At 25.2% G+C, this 16,045-nt stretch overlaps 5 protein-coding genes and 1 long non-coding RNA gene across 10 annotated transcripts in view; 1 reads left to right on the top strand and 5 right to left on the bottom strand.

The window, feature by feature from the left end:
• The window catches only part of LOC102671659 (radial spoke head protein 6 homolog A), an 8,265-nt gene extending 4,003 nt beyond the window's left edge, over positions 1 to 4,262 (top strand). For 3 of the 5 annotated variants that reach the window (XM_031509610.1, XM_031509609.1, XM_031509611.1), the window contains exons 2-11: positions 483 to 672; positions 789 to 994; positions 1,294 to 1,381; positions 1,604 to 1,843; positions 2,385 to 2,507; positions 2,608 to 2,761; positions 2,962 to 3,107; positions 3,379 to 3,596; positions 3,843 to 4,034; positions 4,115 to 4,262. In XM_031509610.1, coding sequence (XP_031365470.1) covers positions 616 to 672; positions 789 to 994; positions 1,294 to 1,381; positions 1,604 to 1,843; positions 2,385 to 2,507; positions 2,608 to 2,761; positions 2,962 to 3,107; positions 3,379 to 3,596; positions 3,843 to 4,034; positions 4,115 to 4,175 — 1,485 coding nt within the window. In that variant the 5' untranslated portion in view covers positions 483 to 615 and the 3' untranslated portion in view covers positions 4,176 to 4,262. The remainder of the gene's footprint in view (positions 1 to 482; positions 673 to 788; positions 995 to 1,293; positions 1,382 to 1,603; positions 1,844 to 2,384; positions 2,508 to 2,607; positions 2,762 to 2,961; positions 3,108 to 3,378; positions 3,597 to 3,842; positions 4,035 to 4,114) is intronic. The other 2 variants (XM_031509608.1, XM_006613976.2) reach the window with 2 other exon arrangements.
• A 594-nt stretch (positions 4,263 to 4,856) lies between these two features.
• LOC102681982 (eukaryotic translation elongation factor 1 epsilon-1) lies at positions 4,857 to 6,516 on the bottom strand. The gene is made up of 4 exons (XM_006613969.1): positions 5,673 to 6,516; positions 5,393 to 5,596; positions 5,185 to 5,280; positions 4,857 to 5,096 (listed from the first exon to the last, which is right to left on the bottom strand). Exons 1-4 carry the CDS (start codon positions 5,754 to 5,756, stop codon positions 4,965 to 4,967), a joined length of 516 nt encoding a protein of 171 aa, XP_006614032.1. The 5' UTR covers positions 5,757 to 6,516; the 3' UTR covers positions 4,857 to 4,964.
• Positions 6,517 to 6,703: 187 nt separating this feature from the next.
• On the bottom strand, positions 6,704 to 9,147 carry LOC102681854 (inosine-5'-monophosphate dehydrogenase 1b). Its single transcript, XM_006613968.2, has 2 exons — positions 8,636 to 9,147; positions 6,704 to 8,249 (listed from the first exon to the last, which is right to left on the bottom strand). Exons 1-2 carry the CDS (start codon positions 8,960 to 8,962, stop codon positions 7,005 to 7,007), a joined length of 1,572 nt encoding a protein of 523 aa, XP_006614031.1. The 5' UTR covers positions 8,963 to 9,147; the 3' UTR covers positions 6,704 to 7,004.
• On the bottom strand, positions 8,633 to 9,830 carry LOC116185365. The gene is made up of 2 exons (XR_004150207.1): positions 9,665 to 9,830; positions 8,633 to 9,579 (listed from the first exon to the last, which is right to left on the bottom strand). It is a non-coding gene; the product is annotated as an uncharacterized LOC116185365 (long non-coding RNA).
• Positions 9,831 to 9,917: 87 nt separating this feature from the next.
• LOC116185372 (GATA zinc finger domain-containing protein 14-like) lies at positions 9,918 to 12,262 on the bottom strand. Its single transcript, XM_031509646.1, has 2 exons — positions 10,230 to 12,262; positions 9,918 to 10,143 (listed from the first exon to the last, which is right to left on the bottom strand). Exons 1-2 carry the CDS (start codon positions 11,279 to 11,281, stop codon positions 9,918 to 9,920), a joined length of 1,278 nt encoding a protein of 425 aa, XP_031365506.1. The 5' UTR covers positions 11,282 to 12,262.
• Positions 12,263 to 15,251: 2,989 nt separating this feature from the next.
• The window catches only part of LOC102681729 (solute carrier family 35 member F5), a 3,036-nt gene continuing 2,242 nt past the window's right edge, over positions 15,252 to 16,045 (bottom strand). Inside the window, exons 7-9 of the mRNA XM_006613967.2 lie at positions 15,745 to 16,045; positions 15,420 to 15,665; positions 15,252 to 15,340 (exon numbers count right to left, since the gene is read on the bottom strand). Of these exons, the coding sequence (XP_006614030.1) occupies positions 15,271 to 15,340; positions 15,420 to 15,665; positions 15,745 to 16,045 (617 nt within the window). The 3' untranslated portion in view covers positions 15,252 to 15,270. The remainder of the gene's footprint in view (positions 15,341 to 15,419; positions 15,666 to 15,744) is intronic.

Below are 16,045 nucleotides of genomic sequence, written 5' to 3'. Positions count from 1 at the left end.
TTTTTTTTTCTTGTAATTATATTTCTTAGAAGTATATCCATATATGAATAATATATGAATAATAAATGCTAAATAATAATATTGAAACGTATTATGAAATTTCTGTGGAAAAAGATGATATATGATATATGATATCATTCTATTTTTGCATTTTTTATCATAATTGAATTGATCATGATACAAAATTAAATTTGTTGAAGTGAATTTTATTCTAGAAATTGGACTTAATAATTGGAATTCAGAAATAGTAATCACGATTCGCAAAGTTCTCTATATGCGCATAGCTATTTCTAGAAAACGTTAACGCGGTTATCAAAGCAGAAATGCCTCAAATAATAATCATCTACTTTGGTGCTCGATTTATTATTAATTGTATGCAACGATCCGAATAATTTCAAAATATTCATTATTGTTACTTCTATGAATTTAAAATAATAATAAGAAGAAATTTTATCAGATGTATTAATATTTGAAAATTTCAGGTACGATCACTTGACAGAAGTGTTGGCCAAAATACTCACTGAGAGACCAAAAAATGCAGTAGATATTTTCGAGGAATTTAGCAGAAAAGTAAAAGAGGAGAGATTCAAAACTAAATCCAGTCATCTTCGAGACATGTACGTTCCACCGACTCAGTTCGAGCATGCGAAAAAAATCATCAAACTGTTCAAGGTGCGAACAATCGGAAACAATTAATAATTAAATAATCATTAATATTCTTATAAATAATAACGCGATTCACCTGAGAAATTTAATTATACTTAATTACACTTTTCCTATAATTATAGAAACTAGAAAAATTCTATGAAACTATAGGAGAAAAAATCGAAGAAGATATTGAGGAAGATGAAGATAAAAAGAAGAAAATACCAAATATGTTAGATTTTTTGTTTTATTTCGAGCAAACTGGCATAGGATTACCTCGTAGAGAATTGGTGTTGCTTAATTTGTCTATAAGGGAACTCATGGCTGAGAATCCTATAGAAAATGTCAGGTATATACTAATAATTTTCACTCAAAAGTTTTAAGATAACTTCTATTTATATTTGATATAAGTTGAATCTTAAATATAAGTATATTTTTTTAATTGTAATTTATATTAAAATTATCAATCTTTAGAGGGATGAATTCATTAAAATCAGAAAAGAAATTGTTTATTTAAAAAAAACAATATTTTTTTCAACATTTGAATAAATGTAATAAATGTATCTTAAGATTTTTGAATGATAATGTATATATATAAAATTTCTTAGTAGAAAAAAATATTTAAAAATTAATAATTTAACATGGTAGATTTTGGGGAAAAATTCTCGGAATTCCGAAAAATTATTATGTAGTGGAAGCAGATTTACAACCAGAGGAACTAAATTTAAGAATAGAGGTAAGAATAATTCGAAACGAAAAAGAAAGGAACATCTCTATATACTTTTTCCGTGATTAATTAAATGAATATTTATCCACTTTGATAATCTTTCAATTGTCTAGAAAATTTTTTTTTGAATAATTTTCTTGAATCGTTATAAAACAATACGACACGGAGAAAATGAATTTCAGAGTGAAAGAGAGCAAAAACACATTTTGAATCTCGTCCACGCGTCTGCAGAAAATGGCGGAAGAAGAGGAACGGAGACGTCAAGAAAAGCAAGCGAAAGCGGAAGAAGCGGCAAAAGCCGAAAAACAAGCTGTTGAAGACATGGAAGGAGCGACACAGGAAACGGGGAAAACAGAGGAAGAAGCGGCACCCGAGGGCTTGAAGCTCGTCTTTCCGCCTCTACCTACTCGTACATGGATACCACCACCGGAAATACCTTCAGAGAAACTCGGAACTGGCACAAATACCAAAGTACATTTTAATTTTTTCAATACATAATCGAAAATAATAAAATAAAAATTAAAAAAGAAGTCATTATCAAAAGAAAGAGAAGTTAATCATAAAAATGGATTAAAATTTAATTTTTTAAAAATAAATTTAAATCCAAAATTTTATGAGATTTCGAAATTTTTAAAATTAAAAATGTTCTGTTTTTTTATTAATTATTTAAAATTTTACGAAATACAAAAAATAGAAAAAAATAAAAATTATACTTATATTTAATAAAAATTTAACTTTCTAACTATTTAATTTGGTAACAGATTCATAAAATTCAAAAAAAGAGAGAATATATTCAAAAAAGTATTAAAATTAAGAAAGAATAGTAATTGCATGTATTAGTAAACGATATCATCAAGCAACATTCAATTAATCAAAGTGAGATTGTATTGCACGTGTCGAAAACATGGACGGCACAAACATTCACGGTGCAATGTTCCATCGAATTAATATGCAACACAAAACACTGGGCGTGTTTTCCTGAGCGTGATCCTAGTGGTCGACTTTGTTCCAGGTATATTTTGTATGCAACGAGCCCGGTTTGGACAAGTGGATCGAACTGCCACCGGTTACACCGCAGCAGATAGTAATTGCACGATACATTGTTCGTTATTGCACAGGAAATTTAGAAACACCGGTAACGTATCCATTTTATAAAAATAGAATAAAATAAAAAAAGGAAGGAAATAAAAGAAATATATAAATTGTAAATAACCATGATTATTTTCGTTTTATAGATTCACACTTTCCCACCATTTCCTGGTATGGAAAAGAATTATCTTCGTGCGCAAATAGCCAGGATTAGTTCGACTACCCAAGTTTCGCCAATTGGGTTCTACACTTTTGGCATAGGGGACGAGGAAGAAGAGGTAATGGAGGAAATGGCAGAAGGTAATACATTATACTTTTATTTTGAAAAAAAATTAGAGAAGAGAGTACAATGCTATAAATTATTCGAAACGCTCGTTATTATGTTTTATTTATCGAGTAGTTTCTCTTAACCATTCTTAACGCTGGTTTTATTAATCATAAAACCATGGTTTTTTTCTTTTAACTTAAGTTTCTTTATGTGCCATTTATTGCATTTAAAGGTGGAGTATTGTCTGAGAACGTGAATTATGATCCGTTGCCTATTAAAGATTTGATAGACCCTTCTATGTCGAACTGGTGTCATCATATGCCCTATATTTTGAAACAAGGTCGTATTGAATGGTGGAGTCCACGGAAACAGGAAGAAGTAAATTTAATTAATTAAAATATTTTTTTCAATTCAAAAAGAAAAAATTAGAATCACGATTTTAATTTTCATGAAAATTAAGTAAGTTTAATCAAATATTCTTAAAAAATGCGATGTTAATATGATCTTAATATGATTTTCTTTAATAAAAGAACTCTTGAAAACAAACTCTCAAAACAATTCTTGAATTAAAGATAATATTATATTCGAATATTAAATATAAATAGGTATTAAATTTAAATAGATCACAGAAAAAATTTCACAAAATTAGGAACTTGAAGAAGAAATAGGTGAAGAAGAAGAGGAGGAAGAAGAAAAAGAAGAGAAGGAGGTTGGACCTCCGCTTTTGACACCTTTGTCGGAAGATGCTATAATAGACTCGATAATACCGTGGGGTACTTCATTATCTTCCCGTGTCCAACCTGATCAGGCGGTTGCATTAATTAGATCAAACATTTGGCCTGGAGCGTATGCTTTTGCTTCCGGAAGGTGCGTGTACTATAGACCCTATTCAATAATGATTTTCCATTAAGCAGACGTATCTATGATATTTATGTGACCGACGAGTATAAATTCCCCTTGGGATATCGAAGAAACAGCACGGCAAGCTCGAGAGCGAAGGGAAGGTTTTATCGTGGGACGAATCAACCGGGAAAAGAGGAATTATGGCGCGTTAAAGGAAAATTAATGCGCGGGAAATTACGCTAATGTTACTTTAATGGTGTCTCTCTACAGGCGTTGCGCTAACGTGTACATTGGTTGGGGTCACAAATACACGGCGTACAATTACAGCCCTCAGTCTATGCCACCTGTACAGGATCAGTATAAAATCGGTCCTGAGATTATGGAAATTCAGGATCCAACCTTCGAACAAGAAGAGGCCTTTAGAATTGCTCATTTGCCGCCTCCACCTGTTATACCGACAGGTAAAATGAATATAAATAATTATACAGATTGACTAATATTTTCTCTATTTTGTTTTTTCATTATTTGATGTTCATTTTCATAGAAGAAGAAGAAGAAGGTGTAGAAGAGGAAGAAGAAGAAGAAGAAGAAGAGGACGAATAATATAATAGATAACTGCATTATCAAGCAATGATTTTGGTTTGGATTTGTTAGTAAAATCGCGTTTATATACTTTTATATTTAATTTAATATTTAAGTTTAACTTTAATATTTAACTTTAATATTTAACTAACTATATAACTTCAATATTTATTTATTATTAGTTTTTAATCGTATTTATCAAAAATTAATATTATAATGTAGATAAGTATTAGATATAAAATATAATATTATATAGCATTCTGATTTAATTTAGTATATCGAAAAGATAATGTGTAATTACAGATAAATTGTATCACAAAAGAGATGAAAATTAGAATAGACGTGACATCTTACGGAATTTTGTATCACATATTCTAATATATTGATTTCAATCTGTATTTCTTATGCCATCTAACATAATATGATCGTACTATTTGTACGAAATATATTGCTTTTCAATAGAATTAAAAAATATCACTTTTAATTTAAAAAATTTATGATATCAAAAATTATAAATTATTCAATTGATTTAAACATAAGCGAATTTATTTTTTAGAAAAATATAGAAAAATATCGAAGTAAATATCAATAATGTAAATCAATAAATGTGATATAAAAATGATAAAAATAGAATAAACTTTTAAAGTGATTCAAAATCAATAAAATGTAGCTTATGTTTTATATTTTTTTACTTTTTTAAACTTTTGTTTTTATCAATTAATAATTATTAATATATTTAATTATTTGCTTTTAGTTATTTTAACAATAATATATAATGTCTATGAAATCACTACTACATCTTTATTTTATTTATAAAAATAAATGTAACAAATCAAAAGAAATTAAATCTAATTGTTGTCTTAATTTTTCTTCTTGTTGCATATTATCAAACCACCTAGACACATGTACATATTGAGCTTTCTCTTGATGATTTAATTCTCGCTGCAATAAGAAATAGGTCAAAGAGATTAAATTGATCTCTACAATCTACTAAGGATTCCTATGTTTTACTTATTATACTTTTTATTACCATTATTGAATGTAGAGCATAATATAATGTAATATCAGCAATAGTTTTCTTTGTACCAGTTAAATATGTGTTATCCCTTAGTGCAATATTTAATTCCTATAAAAATAAAATATAGTTTTTTAATTTATATATTTTTGAAATATATTTTGTATAAATCTAATCAAATTAGTATTTATTCTTAATACAATTATATAAATAATTGGATTACCTGCAAGATTCTTTTCGCATTAGCGGGAGTATCAGCGTAATTGACACAGACAACTGCATATTCCAGCCACTGACGTGATAATGCTTTCATTTCATTATCAATACCAAGTATATCAGGGTACTTGGAATTTTCAATTAGAAATTGAATTATAGTACTAAATCCTTCTATTTTTTTATTTGATTCCCGTTCCATAGTAACAATTACCTATAAAATGATATAAAAATTAAATTAATTTTATTCTTTAATATAATTTATTTTCATAAAAAAACTTATTATTTACATTTTCTTGCATTTCCAGTGGTAATGGTGAGACATCTAAGTAATTTGAAATTCTTTCTAAACATTCTATGTTACATAAAACCATTGTTTTAAACTTTACACTTTCTCAATCTTCTTGTTTTTTTTTACTAGTTATGGAAATAATTTTTAGGTTATGTTTAAAAAGGACAATACGTTGACGTAACAATCGATGGATAAATTCGCATCACATTCTATATATATTCAATAATTTACTTTATTGCAAATATTTATATGGAATATGTAATTATATACACGGAATATTTTAACATTAGTTAGTCTTTATTTCAAATATACAATTTAATTGTAACAGTTGTATAAAATTTGCGACTAACAATAATAGATATCATTCTTTTATTATATTTGTTTAACATATTTAAAATTACAAAATTAATTGACTTAGTTTAAGTATTTAGACCTAAGTCTTTCATCTCAAGAGAGAATTTGTTTTATCAGAATCAGAAAAGTATTTTCATAAATTACATTAAACTATATGATAAAGAAGTACTAAAATCTATTAAATTATTTTTTTATATCATGTTACAATAGGAATGAATAATCAATTAATAAATAATTAATTTCTGATTAATTAATTTTTTTTCAATAGTGTTCCCATAGTTTGGCATTTAATTTCTGAATGTTTTTAATATGAATTATTTTTTTCTTGTTGTATTATAGATTTTACATATTATATATAATTTTTTAACCAAATATAATATTAATATGATTTTATGGGAATTTTCAATAGTGTTTTTTAATAAAATAAATCAGATAAAGAGACAACAAGAAAAAAATATTACAATATTTATATTTTGTTTAATAATTCAGTCATAGTTATATCAATTAAATTGATTGATCTACATAGAATATGTCATACATGTATATACATGCAATAATAAATTAAATTGTATTATAGAAATATATGAGAATATTTTTTTTATAAAGTTGGTAAATTTATATATATAGGATTTTTAAAAATTGATTTCCAATAAAATGCTTTTTTTCTTATAAATGAATTTTTCTTACAAATATATAAAATACATATTTATGTTTCACATAAAAATTTTGTTAAGTATATTATAAAAAATCTTTTAAAATAACTTTTTTCATATGTAAAATAATCATGAAATAAATTTCACTTGTCTATTGTTAAAAACAATTATAATTTTTTTCATAAAACAATTTTGCATAAGTACATGTTTATCCGTAATTAAATATGTGATTTCACATAATCCAAGACATAAAAAAAGTTATATGCAATTAAATGCAGGTACTCTTTTTTTTTTTGTAAGGTGCTCATTTAATATTTATCTATTTAAAAAAGTCTCTTTTCATATGAAAAAAGACTATGAACATTTCCTTCTTGCTGAGCAGAATGTGTTCTTCTTTCAAATTTCAATTCTCCACTATACATCATAGATCTTAAAGTAGAGAGAGATTTTGCTCCAATGTCTTGACATCCATGTTTAATACCACATAATAGATAAGGTAAAAACTTTAAAACACTTCCTTTATCAACTATTGAACCACTAACACCTTGAGCTACTTTCAATTTGTCCATCTCATTATGAAAATACCTATCCATTGCTGATCCTTGTGCATCTTTTCTATTCATGGCTTCTAAAGAACCCATACCTCTATATTTTTTTAGACGGACACCATCGCTAAAAAAATATTCACCTGGTGCTTCTGAAGTACCAGCCAATAAAGATCCCATCATAACTGTACTAGCCCCTAAACTTAAGCCTTTGATAATGTGCCCAATAGATTGAATACCACCATCTGCTATAACAGGTACACCAAATTTTCTTGCATATTCTGCAACTTTATATACAGCAGTTGCTTGAGGTCTTCCCACAGCCATAACTTCTTGGGTAATACAAATAGACCCACAACCCATTCCAACTCTTAGAGCATCAGCTCCAGCTTCTATAAGATTTTTAGCTTGCATGGTTGTTACAGCATTTCCTGCAATTACTTGCAATTCTGGATATTCTGATTTAATGTATTTAATCATATCAATCTGATATTTAGAATTGCCTTGAGAAGAATCCAAAACGATTACATCAACACCAGCTACAGCAAGAAGTTGTAATCTCTGTTTATCAGCATTGCGTGTGCCAATAGCAGCACCAACTAATAATTGTTTATTCTCATCTTTACTAGCATTTGGATAATTACGATTTTTTTTCAAATCAGTTCTTGCCATTAAAGATACTAATTCTCCCTTTTCATTAACAATTGGAAGTTTTCCTTTTTTAGATTTTTCAAGAATTATATTTGCTTCTTGTAATGTTACACCAGCAGTTGCAGTAATCAAATTTTCTAATTTTGTCATTATTGTTTCTAATTTTATATATTGCTGATTTGTTGTACTTTCCAAAAAATCAATATCTCTGGATGTTACAATGCCTAATAATTTGCCCCCAACTTTTCCAGTATTTGTAATAGGAATACCAGAAAAACCATGTTCAGCTTTTACATTTAGAACATCTTTGACTGTATGATTGGGTGATAAAACTACTGGATCTCTAATAAAACCATGTTTATATTTTTTCACCTAAAATCATAAAAAAAAAAATTATATATATATAAAATTATTTAAAATTATAATTTTAAATACAAATTCAAAATTTAAAAATTCAGAAATTTTTATTTTTTTTCTTTTTAATATAATAAATATGAAAAAAAATGAGCATAAATGAGATTAATAAGAATAATTCAATTAAGCATAAGAAATTTTCTACAAAATTTTTAACAGAAAATAAATATTTATTATCAATTTATATATTATCGTTGATTACGATGTTACTATTCGATAAATTAGAAACATAAGATCAAATGAAATGTATATTAATAAACGCAAATGTATTATAAAATTTTAGGTGCCATAAGTACTATTTTATATTAAACAAATGGAAATATTTAAATAAAAAAGAAATATACCTTATGCACTTCGTTGGCTTGATATTCGGGTGTACAATTATGATGTATTATGCCAATTCCTCCACATAGAGCCATGGCTATAGCCATGTCGGATTCTGTAACTGTATCCATAGGAGATGATACCAATGGTGCTTTGATCATAATTTTCTTTGTCAATGGCGACAATAAATCAACTTCGTCGGCAGTAAAATCAATATAACCCGGTAAAATAATAAAATCATTGTAGGTAAGACCATCACCAGTAGTGAATAATTGTCCTGCTGAAAGTCCATCGTCCGGTAAGGGTACATCTGCCGGTTTTGTGTCACCGATCACATAGTCTGCCATCGTTTTTTTTCAATCGACGATTGTTTATATTTTATGCCTCCGTAAAAAATTAGTTATATTTTAATTAATATATAACTACCGTATAACGAAGTTATATACACGCTTTTTCAACACAGATGTTAAAAATCGCGGGCTTTCCGTATCAAACCGGAGATCTCCAGGCAAAATGACCGAAATCAACGTGCGCACAGTGCATTTATAGTTTATGTGAAGCGTGTTTCCCCCTTTCGTCTAATGATGGGTACTATCGGCAACGATGTTTTACGAATATAGTCGAAAATGTCCGATTGTTTCAATTTGAATATATTTGGCATAAATAGAACTAACAATTAGAAAATTAAAAAAGATATATTGTAAATATTAAAGATATAATATAAACGGACAATATAATCTATAAACTAAAATATAAGTATAATCTTCAAGTGAAATTTTAATTATAAATGTGTAAAAAAGGAAACATTTACACATAGAATTAATTACAAAAATACTTGTTTAGTACAAAAATAAATACTAATCAATAGATAAAGAACAAACCATAATAAAATATTTTAAACTTGCACACAGTGCGAAGATCATCGTTAATTTTATGCATTATTGGTACATTTCTTACATGCATGCTAAAAATTTTATAAAATTTTATAAAATTATAACATTCTCATTTGTTTAAATATGAAAGTATTAAAATTTCAATCATAAACTTACTGGATAGAAAAAAATTTGTCTTACACCATTAAAAATACCACCAAATGCTTCTTGAAATGAAGATAAAATATATTCCACTACCAGTTCCAAATAACTTAAATTTTCATAATCATCGTATTCTTCGTAATAAAAATAATCGTACAACATTGGTAAAAATATTATTAGAATATACATCATACCACCAAAAAAAACTAAAAATTAAAAAAAAGCAAAAATATTAAATATAATTGATTAATTAAGAAGGAAATCAAATTTAAATTAAATAAAATAAATACTTACTAATAGATTTAAGTTCCAAAAACTGTTTATCATTTTTATTCCCATTATATCTTAATTTATTAACTATAGGTTCATTACTATTTAAATGTGAAATCTTTTTTGTATTAGAATTTTGTATACCATCTTTGTGATTTGCTTTGATATTATCATTTATATATAATTGTTTTGTTTGCATAATATTTGATTCAAGATTTGAATCTCTATATAAAAAATTATAAAAAATAAGTTATTATTTTTTTAAAATAAATATACATATCATATGTATACATATTTTTATATAACTTACAATGCCTTATTTATGGCAGTAGAAAGAGCTGTACATTGTTGTAATGTTTGCAGTTCAGGATTAATTTTTAACTGATTTTTTAATTCTTTACCATATACTTCATTTGTTTTTCCCTGTTTTCCTTTTTCAGATATACCCACTGTTAAATTATACGGATATTGCTGTTCAATACTGCTTGTGTTCTCTATTTTATGTCTCAATCTATTGTAATATTCCCAATAACTTTTATTTAATAATTCTTGGGTTTTTGGAGAAATTCTTTTTGATCTTTCAAATATATCATCTATATTTGATCTTGGAGATGTTTCATATTTGCAACGTTCTCTTTGCAAACATATTTTTGACAAACTTTTAGTAATATCTTGTCTTGAAATTATATGTTTGTTGTTTTGCAAATAATTATTTTCAATGAAATTTGAGACATTATCAATTTGCGTACACATATTTTGTTCGTGTACAGGAACAGGATTAAAGTGTTGACTCATTTTTCTTGTCTTATGATTACCGAATTTATGAATGTTCGTTTGATTACGTTTATATTTATTATATTGACAATTAGGCCATACTAAAGTATAATCAGAATCTATTAATGCTGAATGAGAATTCTTTTGAAAATAAGATTTAGCTTTTCTAGAAAATCTAGCTGATGCTTTTTTTTGTTTAAATGTAATATATGGTTCAGAATTGCGACAAAGTTTTCTAGTACATTCATTTTTTATACAAGGTAAATATTGCTCAGATTTATTTCTTCCTCTTGTTTCATAGATATTTGCTTTGTAATTTTGATATAAGGATTGATTTTGATTATTAACAATTATATTAGATTGAGGTACTGATTGAAAATATTCATTTTCTTTTGATAAATGATTTACTTGTTCATGATTTAAAACTGGAGTTTTAATATTATCATGTATAGTATCAGTATTAATCTTATTAACTTTGTTTGTAAATTCATTTGCATCAATAAATTCTTTTTTTTGAATAAATTTTTTTGTAACAAATTCAGAATCTGTTGTTTCTTCACAAGTTGTATTGTATGTAATTTTTTTCATTTTTAAACATTGGAAAACATGATTATTTGTATTTTTTTTATTTATATTTGGAATATAATATTCAGAATCGCTAGATTCTTGTTGTGCATGTTGAATATTTAAGTTTGGCAATTTTTCAGAGGCAATTAGATTTTCTGAAAAATCTGGTTTAAAACAAGTTTTTTTATTTTCTTCAAGTATTTTATTTTGTATTAACGTAGTATTTTTCTCTTCATAAATACTTTTTTCATCTGCATCTGAAAAACTATAATTTCAATGAATGGAAAATAAAGAATTATAAATGTTTGTAAAATTATTACTGTTAATAAGAGATTTGCTTTCATTCTGTGCTTGATTTGAATGAATATGTTGTTCTGACTCTTTCTTCATTAAAGGTAAAGTTTTAGTTTGATTCTTGTGTTCTAAATGATTTAAACATTGCTGTATTACATTACTTGTTCCTGTAGAAGATACTTGCATTGGTATATTTTGATAAGTAAGAACTGGAAGTTGCACATTATAGCATTGATTTATACATTCTTGAGGTACAGTGATTGTGTCAACATGTATTGCATTTAAAGCATGTGACTGTAGTTTTTTGTCTAACACAAAAAACAACTGCCCATTATTTTCCTAAATACATTAAAATAATAAAGAAACTTATTCTGTTATTTATATTTTTAATAAAAATTAATTATAAAATATTAGAACATATACTTGCACTGGTAAAGAAGTAATATCTACTTGAGTATTTGCATCATTAACAGCTAATTTTGATATATGTTCAGAAGAATATAAATTTTTTACACATTTATTTTTTTCTATAATTTCATTTTCATTTCCATCTGAAATATTATCTTGTTTTTTTGATTCAAAATTATTTTTAGAACTTTTTCGTTCTAAAAGCAATTCCTTGTCAATGATAAACTTAATATTTTCTCCATGATTTTCTATTAATTCAGTTTTTTTTTCTTCATGAGATTTTTGTGCTTCTTGAATTTTAATTTGTTCTCTAACATATTATAATTTTGAAAATTATCAATATATAATTATATATATATAATATATAATTATGTAATATATTATCAATTAAAAATGATGTATACTTTTCAAATGTTAATTTTTCCATCTCTTTTATATTTAAATCTTCTGTAGAAGTAATAATAGATTGATCGTTTTTTTGTAATGATTCAGTTGATGTAACTTGATTTCTCTTAATATTTGTTACTCTATTAATATAATAATTATTATATTGATTTAATTTCTATTTATTTTTTATTTCTATTGATTTAAATAAAATACTTTTTAAAACGAGGATCTGTATAACCAGGAAATTTCTTCAAACTGTATAAACTTGAAGCAGCTTTTTGATGATGAAAGGAAGAATATGCACTATCTTTAGTTACTGTAGACTTAGGAGATCTGTATTTTTAAATATATTTCTATTAATATATATTTCATAAAATTTTATAATATTTTAATTTAATACTTACTGATTTAGAGGTGTTTGAACTATAGTACGACTCCTTCTAGGAGTTCCAGTTAATGTAATTATACATGGAGGTTCAATAGTATCATCAACATCATCAATTAATTTACGCTGCGGTATTTTAGGCCAAGAAGGATCGGCTGGTATACTAAAATAGTTTAAAATAAATTGATTTTTTGAAAAGAAAAAATAGATTTTAATTTTACCGTAGTGATCCAGCATTGTTTTTCTGTGGGACTGGTATCAAATTTTCACTGTTTACTAAAGCAACATGTATCAATTAAATTGTCATTTAGAAAAAGTATTTTAATATTCTTACTTTTTATATGTAATTGTAGAGCATTTGCATTATCTTGATATGCCATATTGAAGCAGTCGTACATTTCAATACTTTCCACTTTTTTTAATACATTTGTAAAAGTATAATTCCTGAACTAATTATATAAATTATTAATATTAGAAAAAATACAAAAACTGTACAGGTTTAACGTTAATTTCATGTTTTACAAAGTAATAGGTCTGTACTTCAAGTAGAATTATTCTTGTTTTCTTGTAGTCAAATGTTTTGAATATATACAATAGTAAGAAAAAAAAAAAAACTTTTATATTAAAACAAATATTTTTATTCTTAATAATAATAATAATAGCCTTTGTACAAAAAGATCGAAGATCGATTATTATAATCAGTCATTTTGTTTTATTAATGACAGATGTATTTATATAATATGTATATCATTCTAATCTTAATATTAAAATATTATATGTACAATAAATATACAACTGTAGATGCAGGAACAATTAACTATGATCTACATCAGTATCTTAGAGTTTGATTTATATTACATTAAATTAAAGTATATTTGCGCACCATAATGATTATAATATCACAATATCAAGCTAATTATACACTTATGTAGGGACTTAATATTTTGCTTACAAAATATTACAATTTATGATATAAGATTTATAATTTTATATTATTATATATGTGTATGCATATTGTATATGTGCAAATTTAAAATCTGTGTGAATAATATAATAAATAATTTTTTTAGATGTTCCTCATTGAAACATAATAAAAAAAAATTCTATTTATTTTCTACTAAATACAGAAGTTGTTAATATTGTTTTATACACAAACGAAATAATCAACATAGCAAAATATATTCTCTGTTTTTTATGAATAAATAAATTGATTACCAATGTTATGTTGTAATTAAAATATACTTTGACAAAGGAATGTATCAGTATAATTATTTTGACTAGATTTGAGAAAGATGATAGAAATATTATTTTTATCAAATATAAAAGTTGTATGCCATAAAATACATTAATGAATCTGGCCACCACATTTCTTAATATTATAGAATTTGAATTGGTCCAAAATCTAAATATAATTTCATTATAACGGTCTTATATCATTAAAATTGCATAAATATCTCACTGGCATTGTCTTAAAATTTAGGGCATACTTCATTTTGAATAAGTACATAATATTTAACAAATATTTTTACATAACATACATTATATCTTTTGAAAAATATAAATTAAGTTCTTTTATTTTTAATAATTCATTTTATGAAATTTTTATATAACATGAAAAATTGAGAAATATTTAAAAAAATTACTAAAATAATACTTTTTAAATGAAGCAATACTAATAATAATTATTATAAATAATTATTATCAATTTTAAAATATATTACAAAATATTATTGGTAAAATAAGTACTCTTTTGTTTTTCAGACTTTTTTATAGAAACAAGTGTATGCAATTAATCTTCTGAAAAATTAAAATTGAAGATTGTACACAGAATTATTATTTTTATAAATTACTATTGCACATATAATTAAATAAAGATATAACATTAATGATAAAAAAATATCTTTAACATATTTATCACAAATTATATATGTATTATTTCGCATGAAATATTAGAATTTATTTTAAATTCATATATTATAATTTTCTAGAAATTGTAGTGAATATAAAAGCTAAGTATAACTTTTAATATGTATGCATTGTAAAAAATATAAAAATTCTTTCAAAAAAAGAAATCAAGCAATTATAGCAAATCAATTAATATGAAAAACTTTTTTTAAGAAATATAATTAAATATTTTTCTATTTCAAGAAAAAACTTTTGAGAGCTCAGATAACATACATATTGAACAATGTACAATTATTGTCTGGCAGTATTGTAATATTCTGCACACAAATGAAATTGAATTTTTATGATAAATTAATTTAGTAACATGTATGTTTTTATAAAAAAAATTATTTTAGAATTCTTAACATTGATTATATAATGCTTCGTAAAAATGCTTTGTAACCAAATATGCATATATCATTCATTTTAAATTATATATAAAATTTGTTTAGTAAAGATATTCATATTAAGAAGACATATATAGTACATTAGTACATTAACTTTTTATGCATATTGACGAAGCATTTGTTAGGTATAGAAATATACATACACAAAACACATTTATTACATATCTTTTTTCGTTATTGTCGAATTAAGCTTCGTGTTCGCCGCTATTTATTCCTATGAGTGATTCTGTTTGTTCTGCTTCAAGATCTGGTATTCTAAAATTGAAGATATTATTTTTTTTAAATTTATTAAAACTAAAATTTATAGCAGTATATATTTTTTTAATTAATATACCTTATTGATCTATTTTTCCTGCAAATCCAAATATAAATTCTTTTTATTAAATCCATTACTGGATCCCAATTGTCATAATATGATAGAAGAGATACAGTCAGAAATGCCAATAGCATTGGAATGGTTCCTAGATAGAAAATACAAGGGTATTCGACTTTTTTTAATAAGACATCAGCTATCATTGACATTGGCATAAGTAAACTAACTGCCAAAGTCGCGATAAGAGATGACGTTAAAAAGCAACCCCTACAAGTAGACATGAAATGAATATAATATATATTAAATACAAATTAAATTCAACATTTTTTTTTCGTTACAAACATACCACAACCAAAGTACTTCACTTAAAACTGTACCAATCAAACCATTGATAATTAAAAATGTCCACTGATGAGTATCTGGCCATTCAAATTCTTCCCAATGGCCATAATGAAGAATAAAAAATACAGGCCATAGAAGTGTCAAATTAAAAAGTCCAACAAATCCAAAAAACATTGGAATATCCATCTTATCTTCATGATCTACTTTTCTCTTTAAAAACACTATATAAGCTGCATAAAAAAATGCACTGACTAGGGCCAATATTATGCCTGTAGGTATTCTACTAGTTTCTATAGTTAAATCTG

This window comes from Apis dorsata, unplaced genomic scaffold (assembly GCF_000469605.1).
Source record: "Apis dorsata unplaced genomic scaffold, Apis dorsata 1.3 scaffold_165, whole genome shotgun sequence".
In the NCBI taxonomy this organism is placed as follows: Eukaryota; Metazoa; Arthropoda; class Insecta; order Hymenoptera; family Apidae; genus Apis; species Apis dorsata.
Note: the sequence above shows the minus strand (reverse complement) of the source record. Positions and strands in the feature narration are given on the sequence as shown.